The 17,863-nt window shown below is 38.9% G+C and overlaps 2 protein-coding genes, 1 long non-coding RNA gene and 1 pseudogene across 3 annotated transcripts; 2 read left to right on the top strand and 2 right to left on the bottom strand.

The window, feature by feature from the left end:
- Positions 1–299: 299 nt before the first annotated feature.
- LOC146462695 (ELAV-like protein 1) lies at positions 300–1,698 on the top strand. Its single transcript, XM_085085374.1, has one exon. The coding sequence runs from the start codon at positions 637–639 to the stop codon at positions 1,684–1,686; it is 1,050 nt and encodes a 349-aa protein (XP_084941500.1). The 5' UTR covers positions 300–636; the 3' UTR covers positions 1,687–1,698.
- Positions 1,699–2,722: 1,024 nt separating this feature from the next.
- On the bottom strand, positions 2,723–3,076 carry LOC146462694 (uncharacterized). The gene is made up of 2 exons (XR_014857071.1): positions 2,994–3,076; positions 2,723–2,951 (listed from the first exon to the last, which is right to left on the bottom strand). It is a non-coding gene; the product is annotated as an uncharacterized LOC146462694 (long non-coding RNA).
- A 7,848-nt stretch (positions 3,077–10,924) lies between these two features.
- Positions 10,925–11,850, bottom strand: LOC146462693 (dynein light chain Tctex-type 5-like). The gene has a single exon (XM_085085341.1). It carries the CDS (start codon positions 11,621–11,623, stop codon positions 10,925–10,927), a length of 699 nt encoding a protein of 232 aa, XP_084941467.1. The 5' UTR covers positions 11,624–11,850.
- A 2,488-nt stretch (positions 11,851–14,338) lies between these two features.
- On the top strand, positions 14,339–16,147 carry LOC146462692 (dynein light chain Tctex-type 5 pseudogene; annotated as a pseudogene).
- Positions 16,148–17,863: the final 1,716 nt, after the last annotated feature.

Here is a 17,863-nt window from a genome sequence, read left to right as displayed (position 1 = left end):
GCCGTTCAAGCCTGAATTTTTTTCAGGGTTACTTTTCTCAACTGTTTAAGTTGCATACTAACTGCAAGGATCTTTCTTCTATCTAATCTTTCATCCGCAGTTCAATATATGTTTCATATATTCATATTCAAATGTCTTTTTAGTTATTTCATGAGACACTCTGGAGGATATTTTCCCCGCGAACTGACGGAGTCAAATCGAAGAGGATGACATCTGATTTAGAAGCAGTTCTTTAATGATTAATTGATTGATTGATTGATTGATTGATTGATTGATTGATTGATTGATTGATTGATTGATTGATTGATAGGCCAATAGCCCTTTTCACGGTTAATGTTTCTCATTTGCATTGCAATGTTATCCAACGTGGATGCGAGGCAATTTCGGGCTAAAACTGCAAAATAGCCCGAAATTGCCTCACATACATGCTATTGTAATTCAAATGAGCAGAGTTAACCGTGAAAGGGGCTTTTCTACGTGTATTGTAGACTTGTTGTAAGCACGCAAAACATGCCTATAATTACCGCGTTTAGGACTGGGTAAACATGTGCGTTTCCGGGGGGTTTAGATTGTATCTCGTCCGCCATTTTGTGTTTCTGGCTGTTGGATTTTTACTGCGTTTTCGCTTGTGAAAAAATGGCAGAAGCACCCTCAGCGAACGGTTTTACGATTGTTAAGGAAAGAAAAAACGTCATAGTTAACTACATTCCTGCTGATATCACGGAAACGTGTCTTCGAGACATGTTTGGTACATGCGGTTCTGTAGTTGGTGTGAAGCTCATGCGAGACAAAAATGGCGTGAGTCTTGGATATGCGTTTGTTAACTACAATGATGAAGGTGAAGCTGCAAGAGCTATTGAGAAGTTTGATGGTAATCAGATGAGTAACAAGAAAATTCGTGTAAGCTACGCTCGACCTTCGTCGGAAGAAATCAAAAACGCGAATCTTTACATCGCTGGTTTACCAAAGAATGTCACTGAAGACAATCTAAAGACGTGGTTTGGTGTTTACGGAACGATCATTTCTTCCAAGATTTTGACAGTAGAAAGTGGTGAAAGCCGTGGCGTTGGATTTATTCGTTTTGATAAGCGCTCCGAAGCACAGGCAGCCATCGATGCTTTGAACGGGATGAGCTTGCAAGATGATGGTGTCGCTACAACATTAGCTGTTCGCTTTGCAAACCCACCAAAAGGACCTCAGGCTTCGTCCGGGTTGCAGAACCCGTTAGCTACAAACGAACTCTTGAGGCCAGCGTTAAATGTCGGAGGAATAGGCCCGATTCATCACGAAGCTTCAAACCACCGCTTTTCGCCTTTTGGAACCCCTGGTTTAAACTTTCGCAACAGTGCTATGGTCAGACCACCTGCGCCCAATGACATGAATCGATTGAATTCACCTTTTAATCCAAACTCTCCCCCTGACCATCAAAACTGCCCTTGTGTCTTTGTATATGGTTTGCCAACAAAGTCAGACAGCGACACTTTAAATGAGTTACTTCTATACCGTCTCTTCTCACCTCACGGGGCAATATTGTCGATACATGCTAAAGAAGGCTCTGCTTATGCATTTGTCAATATGATCAGACATGATGAAGCTATGAAGGCAGTAATGAACTTAAATGGCTACTATCTCCAGCAGCATAACACGCATCTCCAAGTGTCATTTAAAAAGAACAGACCTATGTAGGTAACAGTATTCAATAATCCTGTACCTTGTTTAGGCTCCATATATACCTCTCATACGCTGCCGTCTCAAACTACTTCCTGGTTTGAGTGATGCCATGTTTGCACCTAAGCATCTTACTGCAGTGTCGGTGCTAACTTACCTAAGTAAAATTTTGTGTTTGCAAACATCAGCTGAACTAGCGGTAAATGCTACCCGAAAGAAAGAAAGCTGCCAAAGTAAAATTTCAAACTATGCTGTGTTGGCACTTAAGCCCCGTCTGCAAGAGCAATTTTTATGTGGCAATTTTTATTTGCCCATGTAGATGATGAAAAATGAGCAATTTTTATGTGATAACTGCATTTGCTGAAAAGCTGGCGTGTTAGTTTTTATATGGCAAATAAAAATTGCCACATAAAAAAATTGTCTATGTAGACGAGATGCCACATAAAATGTGACAATTTTTTCAACCTCATCTATAGAACCCAGTCCCTAACATTTGGGCATCCAGCATGGCGCCATCTTGCTTTTTGCCTTTCCATGGACATCTCCGCTGTGCGAAATTATTACTGATGCAAATTAACAACAAATATTTGTCGAGCCATCTACACGGGCAAATAAAAGTTGCCACATACAGGTGCCACTTAAAAATAATTGCTTGTGTAGACAGGGCTTTAAGCATCTTACTGCAGTATCGGAGCTAACTAACCTAGGTAAAATTTTTGTGAGTGCAACTATCAGCTGATACTAGCAACTTAGATGCTACCTACAGCAAAAAGAAAAAGGTTGCCAATGTAAAAGTTTCAACTCTGCAAAGATGGGGCATGGTTTAACTCAGGTACAGATTTCAAGGTGACAGGTCCACTCTCTTGCACTGGCATGGTGCAACATCACATATTTTGTTTTCAGAGCACTTTGGCTTTATGTTCAGGTGATTGCAAAAAATTCATTCATTCTTTTGGAAAAGCCAAATGATTAGAAGCAACGATATTTCTATTCCTTTTACTTTTGCCAATGTTGAGACATTAAAGGGACACTGTCACAGCCATTTTGGCCAAGACTGCTGAAATATGTGACAAAGAACCTTTTTCTAACATGAAATTGCTGTTAGAGTGTCAGGGAGAATATATTTAGGATTTCTCTGCGGAAGAATAAGCCATAAAATAATCAGTTTTTAGCTTAAAAATCAGCTAATTTTTTCAAGATCTTTCTGTGTATTGTAGAGAAGTAGGCAAAAAAATGTTCAATTTATTTGAGCAAATAAATTGAATAAATCAGTTTTTGGCTACCTATCTACAAAAAAAAATAAAAATAAAAAATAAAAAAAATACTTCTCTACAATATACAGAAAGAACTTGAAAAAATTAACTGATGTTTGGAAGTTTCAATCCATTTCTATCCTAGCCATCTGCAGAAGAATATGCTATAAAATAATCAGTTTTTAGTAGAGAAGTAGTCAAAAACTGATTTATTCGATTTATTTGAATAAATAAATTGAACAAATCAGTTTTTAGCTACTTCTTTACAATACACAGAAAGAACTTGAAAAAATTAGTTGATGGTTGGAAGTTTCAATCCATTTCCATCCTAGCCATCTGCAGCCAAACATAATTAATACTCATTTGTTTGCAGTAGCAGAGTTATTTTTAACAAAACTGAACCATTATTTTGACAATAGTAGGGTTTTTGTTATCAAAACTGAACCAGTATTTTGACAATATGATTCAAAAATGTTTTTTGGCTATTCAAAGTGTCACAGAAAATGGTTGACACTGTTCTTTAAGGTGCATATATGATTTATGTCTGCTTGTACACATTTCAGTGATGCACAATGCACAATGCAGCAATTCTGTTATACCCAACGTACTAACATGTTTGTGACTCGTGCACCATATCACCCTTGGGCTACTGTGCTTCCTGGAGGTACAGTACATTAGAGTTGTGCATTCAAACTGGGCTTTAGACTGTGTTAGATATATTCTAGGAATCTTTTGAATTGTTCCAGAAAATATCCATAGCCCCCCCATGGAAGGTTTTTTGTTTTGCACCCTCTCTCCCCCCAGGAAATTCCAGTTTAGCTTCTTACTTTGCTTCTAAAAATTTTGGCTTTTAAGACCTGCCTCCCCCTAGGAATTTCCAGTGACCTTCCATGGGGTGGGTATGGATTTTTTTCTGGAACTGAAAGGGGAGAAAGTGCATAAGTGATGATTTGGTGTTGGAATCCAAATTTATCTGAATTTGTGCTAATTTGGTATGCATACAATGTAGCTCTTGTGTCAGAAACATTTTTCCATATTAATTTTATGTTGAGATTAAACAGCTCAAATTCGCACAACAAGCTTATGACTTGAACAAACACTACTGTCAAGTAATGTTTGAAATGATTTCCTTTCTTCTCTGTTCCAATGTGGTAACAAGTCTGTAGGCTCTACTTTTGCCTACAGTAGAGACTTGTTACGTGTCCAGAGCTATTGTATCGGTTGTTGTTTAGCGGTTAATGTGATCTTATTACTGTATTTCTCATTCATACGCCTACTGAAGTTAAATACCCAACTAACATCTGTCTTTGACTGTTGCCAACCATATTGTGACGGCAAATGTACTTGTTCTTGAAAAGCCACCTAAGATGTTACTATCTCTTCAATAATTCATGTAATCTATCTTTTAAAATATGTATAACAGTATTCGAAACTAAATGCAGACTTAAATAGTTGTTAGACTTACATCCTTACAAAATTCCTATAAAGATGATCATTTGATTACATGCAAAAAAACGTTTTTCGTTAATGCAGAGGACGTTCTTTAAAATAAACTAAGGTTAATGATTTGAATTCTGCATGGCCGACCAACAAGTAACTGCTATTTCATTGGTGTACAAAGTGCCAGTGGTAGTGTGCTACTCTAACTCTGGAAAGTGTTTGCTATCTACCTGGGATTGTCCTGATCTCAAACAATCAAATCAGTAAAGCAAGACCTGTGGAGACACCTTACCCCTCCCTTCACCTCAACCCACCACCTTCACAAACCCATCCCATTCCCACCAAAACTATAGAATTAATGTACCAATTCCCCACCCCCACCTCCAATAAACCCCTTTCTCACTGCCGTGCCTGCAAAATCAAACAATTTCCTTCGTTTCTGTAAATGTCTGGGGGAGGGGGAGGTGTGAGGGAAACCCTGGAAAAGGGGTGGGGGGGGGGGGGGGTGGGGATTTGCAGCAATAACCCGGGAACCCGGACTCTTTTTGTTGACTTTCTAAAAAATTTGCCGAGATGTTAAGTGACTTTTAACCATTCACAAATGCCTAGTATAGTACACTCTTAGTTTTGTGTAAACTGCTTTGGGAGTAAATCCTTAAAACTCTGCAGTGGAACATTTGAACAGAACACATCAATTAGGTTTAAGTGTCCTGGCTGTCCCCTATCCTCTCTTTCCACCTACTGTAGTGGGATAGGTACCTAAAATGCATAGTTTTGTATTTGCCATGCACACTGCTGTCCTACTGGTCTGATACTAAGTCCTCACCTGGCAGGCTGTTCGGCCAGTGGTAGGTCGCCTGGAGAAATTGGGAATTTTTTCACCACAGAAAACCTGCGGTAAAAAATGCAAGTGATAGGCAGAGCCGTTAGGCTACAGCCAATCAAAACCCTTTTTTGTTTAATCTTTCCCCAGAGTCTCTCCAAGTGACCAACCGCTGGCCAAAGATTCTGAAGACTCATTTCACTGTCATTTCCAGTCCCTCGCAAAAGGAATAACCAGTCAAAATTCTCGTTTTCGTACACAACTCTGTAAATGGAGATTTGAACAAACCGATCTTTTTGGTTTTTTTTTTACTATTAGCAGAATCATACAGCAAAAAAGATCTAACCTGCTGCTTCAATTTCTGGAAAAAATTAAGTACCGCAAAAACTAATAAAAAAAAATTGAATTAGAGAAAAAACCGTTTAGTCAACTCAACAGTTTCAAGAAAAGACTTTTTCTCTCATCACGTTAGAATGAATATTTAAAAATAGAAGTAAATATAAGAGTCTCAGCCTTACATTACTTTGCATTTTTAATTTTTTGCTTTATGACCAAACGATTTAAGCTGCTTACCAATCTGCGATTGCATATACTTTTTTTTCGACTCCTTTGAGTGAGACTATAAGTAAATTATCTTTTAAAAATATTTCTCTCTTTCATTTTCGTATAAATATGGAGCAATATATTATGTCGGCCGCTAATTTCTCTCGATAAAATAATTGTTTAACAGCAAAAAAGACTTGCTGTAATTTACTTTTCGCTAACGAGAAAATTCCTTTCGAAAAATGACGGCTGCTAAGGCCGACAGCGTTTAGCTGATTAGGACCATTGTTTCCAAATACCGCCTAATGGCTGTGCTCTTCAATTGCTAAGCTAGCCCGAACGTAGTTTTGAAGCGCTTTGATGGAAAACGTACTAAAAATTTAAATTTCCTGAACGTACAAGCCATTTGCGGCATCTGTTATTAATTTCTTTTATTTTCTTTTTTTCCACGCAAAGACTAAAAATGTCCATTTTTCTCGAAGATTAAGACACGCGAAAAAATCCTCTACCGCAATGTATTTTTTTGGCCTGTGTATTTTCCAGCGGGTAATTATGTTGGCGAGCGAGACAAGTTCTCACACCCATTAATTTAAGTCCATTTTCTTACATGCCTTAAAGTTGGCGTTTTTCAAAGGTGAATTCTGGTCGGTTGCGAAAGACCGGAATTCATCCTGTAAAACATTCGACATCGTGTGGCTTTTTTTAGCGACTTATCTAAGAAAGTGACGTAATTATAGTGTCCGGATAGACAAAGAAAACCTAACATAATTCTCTCATCATTAAGCGCTATTTTGTCGAGATGAATCGGCTTAGGAAAGTGAAAGAAAGCTCTTAATGAAGGCTTCCGACCTAAACAAAAGCCATTCACAGTTTCATTTACTGCCAAAAGATTATTTTTTCCTTTTACTGTCGAACGGATTTGTGCTAAACCTTATTTTTTATCTCGTATCATTTCGGTAAACTTTGAATCCTCCGTCAATTTCGATAACATAGGAAACATATCTAAAAACCCTTCAAACGTAAATTCAACTTATGCTTTTTTTTAGTTAATTTGACCGCTTTTCAAGCAAGAACTTTCTTCATTCAACGCCGATTCATTTGATAAGCAGTCATTGATTAGACAGAAAATAGGGGTTTATGCCTATAGAGTTTTTCCGCATATATTACTTCGTAAGCCTGCGAGAGTCAGGTCTTAATGAAACATTGTTAAGCGTTTGACAACAGTTCCGGCGAGAAGCTGATTGCGAGAAACTTATTTTGCTCGGTACACAATAGAGAAAAAAATCGGGATCCCAGAATTTATTTTTATCGCTTTCTTGTCTTTTTTCACAGTGAAACTCTACGTCTCGGAGGCATTTGTTTGTCGAACGGTGGCTTCCGCCGGTTGATTTTAAGCTAATTACATTGTTTTCAACCAAAGGGAAGCTAGCTCGTCGCGAACAAATTTGCTTGTTACGCCAAAGTCGCTTCATCAACTCATAGTAGAAGCTCGTTCACCTTCGACGAAGTCACAGCACGCGAAATGATGACACCTCGAAAACGTCCCTTTGAAAACTCGGATGTTTCTCCACGAAGCTTTGTGAAAGATGAACTACTTATCCTACAACCAGCTTGCAAGCTTCAAGATCTTAAAATCCAAGACACGATTGAAGAAGTCTTGAAGACGAACTTGAAAGAAGTGTGTTTCGATTCGTGGGACAGTGAAGCTCGTTGCGACGCTCTGAGTCAAATAATCCGGCAAAAACTACGCTGCATTCAACACCAATTTGCTGATTTGGTTGTGGTTGTTTTAATCGGACGAGTGGACGATACAGGAATCGTGAAGGCTTCGCACAAAGTTTGGAAACCGGAATATGACAGTTTTGCGTCCGCCTGGTACAAGAACGAATCTCTATTTGCTGTAGGTACTGTGTTTGCTACTTATGCTACAAGAAATCTTTGAATCATGTTCAATGGCTGGAGCATCGAAGCAAGATGGGACCTCTCCATATGATGCTTAACTTGTATAGAGGTATTCACATCTCCCAATTTAACAGAAAAGAAAACTCAGAACTTTGGTAATAACGAAGCTTAACAAAATTTTTCTTTTTTACACACACGTATGTCAACCTTCAGGATATCTCAATTGAAAACATTTTCAAAATTAGCACGATAAAAATGAGTAAAAGTCGCACACCAAAAAGTATTGTATATATTTAGATATTTTGGACGAGTGTTAACTGTGAAGTTAAGTCCATAAAACGTTGAAGATAGTGTTGCCTTAATTAGCAAATTTGATTGTGTTAGTTTCCGAACTTCATTTGCTTAAAGAATAATTCTAGTAGGCAATAAATTGTACGTTTTCTGGACAAAACAGCCGGTTTCCGATTTAAATATGAATTGTAATCCAGATTAATTCATCCTTTTTCTTGTAGACAAAAAACACCGATAATTTCCAATGTAAATATGTTTTGCACTAATGAATGGCAAAATGCGGTTAGTCTTTTAATCTAGTTTATGTTTCTTGTGAATATAAAATGCAAACAGATTGTTATTGCTGTAATAAAATAGTGTAAATTGCAAAATCACTTTCGCCTTGCATACACGTCAATGAAAGTCCGAAATACGCTGTTTTCAAAGTTTATCATTTTCTATATCTAAAGCCTTATTGTTAAAGTAAATCCATGTTTTTCTTTTCGATTCTTTCAATAGAGATATTTAATCAAAACTTTCTGGTCTTCTTTGTTCAGGCGGCTCGTAGTAAATCCAAGGCTTTGCGCTTTAAAGCGGAAAAAATTACTAAATTTCGAGTTGTTTGAAAGTCAAACTGATAACGAGATAAGTTTGAATATTTCACAAAAAAATTTGGCCGTTAACCTTAAAAAGAGACCAATATTTATTCCGACTAACACGGATCGAACATTTACATTTTGTGTAAAATTTTGAATATCACAATTATGATTGCCGACTAATGGCTCAGAACGATTGGCGACAACACAGTAAAACAGAGAAAAAACGTATGACGAGGAAAACGTAAAAAACACAAAACAGTTCTCATTTACACAGTGTTTGAGAAAAAAGGGAAAAACAGGGACATCAATTATGTTACATGTTATTCTCAATCTTCAAAGTCGAAGCGCATCAGACGACTCGTCCCGCGTGCGAACGCGAACACTTCTTTATTTGTGCGTACGGAGCCTGAAGTGGGTTCAAACTTTGTAATTGTTGTCCGTGCGAACGCTGGTATAGGAGGCGCGTTGGAAGGAGTCGACGAGTGAAAGAACCCTGAACTAAAAAGCCTGGCAGCAACCAAATCAGAAAGTCCCTGCGTTAGGTCCATCTTTCCAAATTCGTACCCGTGAAGGAACCCTCTCTATCGTGAACCAGTTCGGTCATTTCAGATTCTGGGCTTTGAGACAATGGTGGGCTTGAAGGCCTCAGTAGCACGTAGTTCGGAATCAACTCCTTCCTTCCTTCCTTCCTTCCTTCCTTCCTTTTTTCCATACCTATATACTTACTTACCTAGTTACCTACTTTCTCGGTTGCTTCCTTGCTTACTTAATGAATTAATTGAAGTAATATTTTAAGTATAAAGTACCCAACGACAACACCAACAACGAAAACGACCATTCGAGTTAAAATTTAACTTTAACTAGTTTGTGAGTTTTGTTCACTAGCATTTATGATCGTGGGTTGGGCAAAGCAAGGATGAGATGGTAGTCAAAGATTCACTTTGCTTAACGTAGCGAGGTAACGGGGCGAGGTAGGAAGAAAGGAAGGAGGGAAGAAGGGAGGGAGGCAGGAAGAAGGGAGAGAGGAGCGAGGGGAAAAGGAAGGAAGGGCGGAGGGAGGGAGGGAAGGAGGGTAGGAAGGTAGGAAGAGAGGGAGAGGAGAGGGGGGGAGATGGAAGGAAAGCAAGAAAGAGGGGAAGAGGGAGGAAGGAAGGCAGGAAGAAGGGCCGAGAGGAGTGAGATAAGAACGAAAGAAGGAAGGAGGGAAGGAAGAGAGGAAAGAAGACAGGAAGGAAGGAAGGAAGAACGAAAGAAAGAAAGGAAGGAAGGAAGGAAAAAAGGAAGGAAAGAAGGAAGGAAGGAAGGGAGGGGGAGAGGAAGGAAGAGTTGGAGGGGAGAGGAGGAAAGGAATGGGGGAAGAAGAGAGGGAGGTGGGAGCGAGGGAGGTAGGCAGAAAGAAGGGAGAGAGGAGCGAGATAGGAAGGAAGGGCGGAGGGAGGGAAGGAAGGAAGGAAGGAAGGAAGGAAGGAAGGAAGGAAGGAAGGGAGGGAGAGGAGAGGGGGGAAAGAAGGAGGGAAGGAAATAAAGAAGAAAGGAAGGTAGGAAGAAGGGAGGGAGAAGGGGGGGGGAGGAAGGAAGGAAGGAAGGAAGGAAGGAAGGAAGGAAGGAAGGAAGGAAGGAAGGAAGGAAGGAAGGAAGGAAAGAGAGAGGGAAGCAGGGAGGTAGGATGATGTAACTGGAGTGAGCCATAACAAGGAAGGTTAGGACGTTTTGTGCCTGTTCTGGTAGAGATCCTAAGCAGCGATGACAGGGTCGGCAACAAGAACGCCATAAAACGATAGGATTTAATGAGCAAAACAATGGCCCTGCGCGAGCGTCATGAATTATTGTTCATTTCTTTACCATCCTCTGCAAAACGTCCACCTGAGAAAGTTTTGTGGTGGAGGAAGTGAGCGCTTGACAGCGAATTTTTTATTCTCTTTCTTAACTTGAACGCCGTTCCTATCAATTCAATTCCTGGATAGTTCCGACACATCGTACGAATGAATATGAATATATGAAACACATATTTAACATTGTACAAATTGAACGAGTTAGAATAATTGCGTAGAGGTTAAAATTACATAAAGTGACATTTGAAATCCGGCGCTCAATTTTATCAATTTAAGTCTTTTTTTCAGTTCGTCATATTTGTCATGAACAGATTTCAGTTATATAAATATTAAGTATCTCTCTTTTATTTACCACACGGTAAATTCAGAATGTTTGCCCAAACAGCGCAAAGTGCCCGTTTAGGGCCCTGGCGACGTAAGGGCTGATTCAATTTTGGGTCCGCAAAATATGGGACAAAAAGGCCTTTTCAAAAACAGTTACAACCCCTAAAAGGCTCCAATTTCAGATCAAAATGTGATCCTTCAGTGAACTGTATTTATAGTACAGTTTGAAAGACTCCTGTGACCTGAGAAAGCGTCAAAATTTATTAATTTTCACTCAACAAAAACTGCAAATACCGAAGCTTGTGCAAATAGGCGGTCATTCTTGTAGCTTTCCTGTGCAAAGTTATCAAAATGCTGATTCCACAAACATCTGCTGGTGATATGGACACCTTGTCCAAGCACCTGTCCAATCCACACGACGCAAACAAACTTATAACGTTTGATGCGCGTCTCCGCCTTCACTTTCCTCTTAATCTCCTCACTGATTTCAAAGGATAACTTCTTGCCTTCTTCCGCCACGTAAGACTTTCCCTTCAAGTGCGCTTCTAGGACCTCCCGAATAATCCCGCGCGCTTTTTCGGTCAAAAACAAATTATCGGGCTCCATTTTGTAAGTATTTTCCATCATGATTACGTTTTCTGCGGCGTACATGGACGCGGATTCCTCGACGGAATTAGACGCCACTGACACATCCGGCGCAAGTTTTCCCACGACAGCGTCTTGCGGGATTGGTATTGATATACCGGTGCCGATATTTCCGCGGCTCAATTTCCGCGTACCCGGAAACGCTCGGTTAGCGAGCAGAACCGTTTTAGCTACAGTAGAGAATCTGCGCCTGCTGTTGCTCTGCTCTCCGAGTTGTTTCGACTCGTTGCTTGGTTCTTTAGATCCTTCGTTCGAAGTTAAAAAGAAGGTTGTCTTCTTCTGCGACGTTTTGGACTGTGTTGAACTTCTTCTTGTAGCTTCCATCACAAGATAATCAAGCACCGAAGAGATAGCACCATTTTGTTTAATTTCTCGCAGCTTGAACCATTCTTGGTTACCAAATTGTTTGATTTATTCTCAAACCATTCTTGACAAACGTCAACATCTTTTCAATGCTTAAGTGGATTCAATTAGCTCCCCTGAGAACATTACAAAAAGGTGCTCAATGTGTTTTGCCTGTGTTCAAAGAGCATGCATGTAAATTAACAGGATAACAACGAATATTCTGTTGTGTGAAGGTGGTGCTGTTTACCAGACGAGTTGAGAATAATTATTTGATGTGCAACGATACTCAAAACACTTTTGAAGACTTTGGTTTGTATGCACGTCTTTCAATGTATGAGCATTAATTAGTAAACTTTCGACTTCGTCGTTCGCGTCGCTAGTCATTCACTCGGATAAGAAGGTGCCTTGAGGCAAGTCTACCTAATTAGCTGTGAACAAATTAGATGTCTTTATGCAGGAATATTACTGAGTTTGACATTGATTGAAGATTTTTAGATGTTTTGCAATTCTAAAACTCAATGGACAGAATTTTAAGATTATAGCCAGCTTAGCTTTTAGAAAATAATAAGAAGGTTGTGAATGAGTTAATTAAAAACGCTTAATTTTACCAAACAATTGGCTGTGTGAGAATATCAACTTTGTTTCTTTCCTTAGACTTAAAGCATTTACAAGATTTGTGTATGAGTAAAATTTGCCAGGCCAAATCTCGCAAAGGAAGATGTGTTTTAAAACGAATTCGTACACGAAACCGGTTAGTCCAAGTCAATGGGTCATATTGCAAAATTCGGACTGCTCAGAGAGCCAATCAGAATCCCTTTTCATCATGTAGTTACTTGTCCCCAGGCGTCCCTCTGTAGGCTACCGTAGTGCGCATGGTGTTTTGCGTTTCGTGTCCTTCCCATCAAGCCTTGTGCCCCTGTTTTCCCGCTCTTTCCACAAAATGCGTTGTTGCCTGGAGACGAGGCAGCATGCTACCACTTCAGATCAGAATGGTAATGAAAGACCCATTGGTCTTCAGCCACCAAAACCTTACGATGGAATATCAATAACAAATTATTTAAAAAAAATTGCTTCGTTGGGGACGAAGTAAGAATGCAAAGAGGAGGGAAACCTGAGGTGAACTGATTGGTTTTGTTAGCAGTGCATATTTTTTTAGTTTTTACCACTCGCTATTTATTTGGACCGTGGTTTGCTGTGAATTGTCAACCTTCTCAAAAAAAAAAATCATTTTTCAGCTGTTTAAGTATCTCATTCTTTTAACCTTAGTAACCCCTAATATCAAAGAACGAATTCTCCTATCTTGTCCCCATAGTTTCTTATAAAAGTACTGGGGAGAAGTTATTTAAATGTCAAGAAAATTCACCTTGGGTGATCATATCCTTAATTTTCATGACCTCAGGGGTTGAATAAGCATTGATATTACAGGGAGAAATTTGATACTGATCACTGTTAGGGCTTAAAGGGTTAAAGAGACAGGATGATTCTAAAGTAATGGTAGATCGTCTTTCAATGTAAATGATACCAACATTGATAAAAGACGAAATTTTAATCGTGTTTCAAAGGTGTTCTCTGAGCCACCATTCCGTCGACCAATAGGGAGTTTAAGAAGCTACTACAGCGACGGCAAGGAGAATGTCACAGAACTAAGGAATTAAATAAGAAACAAAGGCCTTGCACGGGCGTTATAAATTTTGGAACATTTCTTTGTCGTCCACGGCCAAACAACAATGTGAAATGACCAAATTCAAGGTTTTGTAGAGAGTGTGAGCACACGACAGTAATTTTTTTTTATCACTCCGGGTCTCAACTTGAAAGCCGTTTCCACCTCAGTGTTCTGTTACTGGATAGTTCGGCCACATTGTACAAGTTGAACGAATTGGAGTAATCGCGAAGTTGTAACACGAACTTATATTTTCAAGTGACGTTTTCGTTGACGTTTAATTGCCATCGTGGTTTTTAAACTCCCTAATAATGAAAATTCTACTGAAGGATTTGGCAGAATCGTACAAAGAAATGTTTTTTTAGTGCCGTTTGAACCTTCATACAGAATAAATGATCTTTGGAACTGCCTATGCGGTTAAGTTCCCTAAAATATTGGTACCCATTTTTAACGGCCAACGTAAAGTAAATTTCATTGTCTTTAGAAACAAAGCAAGTATACAGCGACTATATAGAACGCGCTAACTGTTATCTAGCGTAAAAATCCGTAAAATACAGTGATTAGTTACGCTTTAAATATTTTTGTCTGATAAAAACTATCTTTGTTAGATATGAAACTAACGGTACTTCGCTCTATAATGATAAAAGTTAACGAAACTTATTAAATCGGCTTTTTTGTCCATCCCATGTACTGTGTATTATCTACCAGATTGCGTGTTGTAAGCGTGCAAAAGCTTTTTTTACATCTGTAGATTGAGAGATAATGTTATCACGCGGAAGTTTTAGTTTAAACATTGAAATGGAATTTTAAACGAAATTGAATATGATTCGAAGTTGACTAAAACACAGACGTTGAACTAACTGTATTGGCCTAAAGGCATTAGAGAAAACTTGTTGAAATTGCATTCGGAAGTCCTTCAGGCATTTTTCACTTAATTATCATGCCATTTTCCTTTCAACAAAAGACTAAATCCTTACTGTTGACAACAGCAATTAACTATTCTTCTAGGGGGTGCATCTTCAATATGTCTTATTCGCTTTTTGTTTTATAAATCCCCAAAAGAAGATTGAAGAAAAGTAAAATTTGTTGCACGCGACATGATAAAAGCGTGCCCCATGCAGTTACCTAATCAAAATCCTGATCTCTGATTGGTCATTGGGTTGTCACATACACCTGTTGACTTATTAGCATAAATTAGCATATTTAGCATACGAAGTCCCCACCAGTGACACGCTATACAATTACCTGCTATAATTAAACTCCCATGTAAATTTAATGCCAACAACTATATCGCTATAACAACCTTGCACCGCTCAAGAAACATTTGTGTTAGTTTACGTTGCTCGCAGCACTCCGTCGCATTTTCGTTTGAAGCTGTTATTTACTCATTGAGAGACTAATCGCTTCTCGTTTTCTTGAGCAGCTAAAATGAACGGGGACGTCTCGGCGCATTCGAGAAATTCGTCTCTCGGCGGTGGACCGTCGATGATTGGAATGATTAGAGCGAGAAAACTGGCTGTTAAAATGAAAAAGAGAGCACAATTTTTGGTCGCTGATAGAAAGCGAAGAGACAATGCTGGCAAGATGGCTGTGGTTCATTGGGATTTTCCGAGAAATCTCCGAAAAGATGATCAGCCGGCGAGACTACAAATTCCTGGTGGAAGATCCCCGCCGATTTCGCGCTCTCCCAGTGCTGTATCGGCGCGTTACTCGCACGTTCACACAAGTCAACCGCCAAGAAATACATACCGCATGGAACCGCTAAGCCGATTTTCCGAACCAAAAGTCAAGGAAATTATCGAGGATGTCTTGGATCAAAGTCTACAGGGACATACTTACGAAGCAACCTTCTGCAAAGAGATGAGCAAAGAGCTTTCCGAGAATATAAAACAACGCGTCAAATCTTTGGGATTTTCCCGCTACAAGTTTATTTGTGTTGTTCATATGGGACAGGTTAACAATCAAGGGTTGCGGATCGGGAGCCGCTGTCTTTGGGATCAAAAACTTGACAATGTGGCCGAAGGATTTTTTAGAAACGGTGACTTATTTGCAGTGGGAACTGTTTTCGGTTTGTACTGCGAGTAATGTGTAGTAATGTGATTCCACTGAGCGTTTCAGTTAAGGCTTTAATGACGCTGGCAAACAGGAATCGAATTTGAATGTTCTACAAAACTTTTCCTGGTTTGCAACACGCGCGAAAAATTAGATACAAAGGCAAAATTGCTTTAGGAAAGCAAAAATATTGGTCCTACCTGTCTTCAGAAACATTTTGCTTCTACAACAAGTCGTATTATATTGTGTGCGTGCGCAAACATGTTCTGCGATTTCCGTGATAATGTCCCCGCTTATTAAAGTGAGCTCCGCAATTTTCCCGCGATTTTTCGCAATATTTATTACATTAGTTATCAACAACGTTTTTTATCGGTAAGTTTCTCATGTAAGGTAGACTTGTGCGGGTTTGATATCATTGTAAAAACGCAATTTGGAGAAATAAGTTGATTATCGATTCGGGGCTTGATTAATGCAATATTCGTGATGGAGTTCAGTTACAACGCAACATTGTTGCGAATTTAATAACATAAATAAACTTATTGAAAATTATTATCCCACAGAGAATTTCCCCAGAACAATAATTGAAGACACTGTTTTTAAGCGCAACTTGCACACATTCTGAGTAATAAAAAAACTAAAAAATGGCATCTATTGGACAGCTGTGCATGTCTAATGCAACCTTGAGCTCTTCACGTCACCGAGAGCTGTATGTACAAAGACTGTTAGAAGTAGCTTGTTGTTTGACTTAAACAGGTAGAAAATTTAAATAATAATAAACTTGACACAAATAATGTTTGTATTTGATATCTATGGGAACAAAACATTTGGCAAATCTTGTAGAAACTTGATTAAAGATGCAAAACTTGGTCACGTATTGACACTCAACTGCCAAACATTTCGAAACATTTCACTCAAACGACAAGCAGTTTCTTATATATTTTTTCTCGCGAAAGCTTGAGCGTGCCAGTTTATAAATGGGTGGGGAATTTCTTTTTACGGTCAACGCAAAACAAAAGGAACTGTACTGAAGAACGTGCAACTCAACACATTTGTTGGAGTATAATCACAATTAAGAATTTCACCATTTTGCAGCATAATAAACAGCACCATAGGAAAGTATTGCTTAGTAGCTTTCATTTGAATGGTCACACTTTAGGGTTTAATCCACAAACTGAAAAGCTAGAATCACCTTGTACAGCATAATAAACAGCACCACAGAAAAGTACTGCTCAGTAGCTTTCATTTGAATGGTTACACTTTAGGATTTCATCCACAGACTCAAAAGTTAAAACCACCTTGTACAGCATAATAAACAGCACCACAGGAAAGTACTGCTCAGGAGCTTTAATTTGAATGGTCACACTTCAGGATTTCGTCCTGAGAGTCCAAAAGTTTGAACCTTCACCCATATAAGTCCTCAGGTACGAAAGCTAGAGCCTCAATCATTGACTGTGATTCAGAATGTCTTTTATGTTAAAACTTCTCTGATCACTGTATTGTATTTAGAGCTTGATAAAGAGTTGAAAGTGAAATTCAATAGTGGCAAACTTTTGACACACGCACATCGAAAAGTAATTCTCTTGTGAGTAAACATCTACACAGGAAGTCTGAAGATATCAATAAAACATCAGAATAATTTGACGCTTCCAAAACAACACGTTCAGTTTAACTTTAATATAAGTATCCATTCTGACAAAAAAAAAATTCCACCTATTTCTTATACGCGAAAATTTAAGATCGTGGAAAAAGAAAGCCATTTGTTATGTCGGAAGAAAGTTTAACCTATTTTCCACTTTGACGAAAATTTTGCGTCCATACATCCGCAAAGCTGTCGAAGTTCTCTGTGATGAAGTAACTTACTGAAGCTCATTTGAAATTCGAAGTCTTATTATTAGATCAGCTGTCAAATTTGCATGCTATTTTAATTATGTTTCGTCTGATCTTGTCTTATTACAGCTGTCCTTTGTATTAAACACAGAAACGTATATGCGTTGTTGTGAAAGAAACGCGATAAAATGATAGATGTATTTTTCAGTCAGAGAAAATCCTAGTTCTTCCAACAGGAGTCGAACCTAAGACCTTCCGATTACTAGTTCGGATGCTCTACAACTGAGCCACAGGAGACTCGTGGGAGCTACAGTAGACCATTAAACGCATTGCTTATAGTAATTTTCGTTCGATTTAATTAACTGAAAGTGCTGCGCATAAGTTTGTATTGAAGTTAATTAACTTGGACGCGACGCGGCAGAGGTGCGACATTTCGTATGTTTTGATTTTAGTTCCGTTTAATGGCTGATGTCAAGCATGAGATCGAGGATCGTTGCTCCTTCCCATCACCACTCGCGCTCTCGTCTTTCCTCGTTTCCAAGTAGCTTTGTCTTAGGGGGTGGGGGTGGGTTTTTTGTGGTATAGCTGTCCACGAGTTTTTTGCTGCTATTTGAGAAAATAGCAGCTGTACTGCCAAGAAAATTGGATATTTTCTGCCTATCGAAAAGTTCTGAGAAACT

The sequence above is a fragment of the Pavona decussata genome, unplaced genomic scaffold (assembly GCF_977016875.1).
Source record: "Pavona decussata unplaced genomic scaffold, jaPavDecu1.1 SCAFFOLD_186, whole genome shotgun sequence".
In the NCBI taxonomy this organism is placed as follows: domain Eukaryota; kingdom Metazoa; phylum Cnidaria; class Anthozoa; order Scleractinia; family Agariciidae; genus Pavona; species Pavona decussata.
Note: the sequence above shows the minus strand (reverse complement) of the source record. Positions and strands in the feature narration are given on the sequence as shown.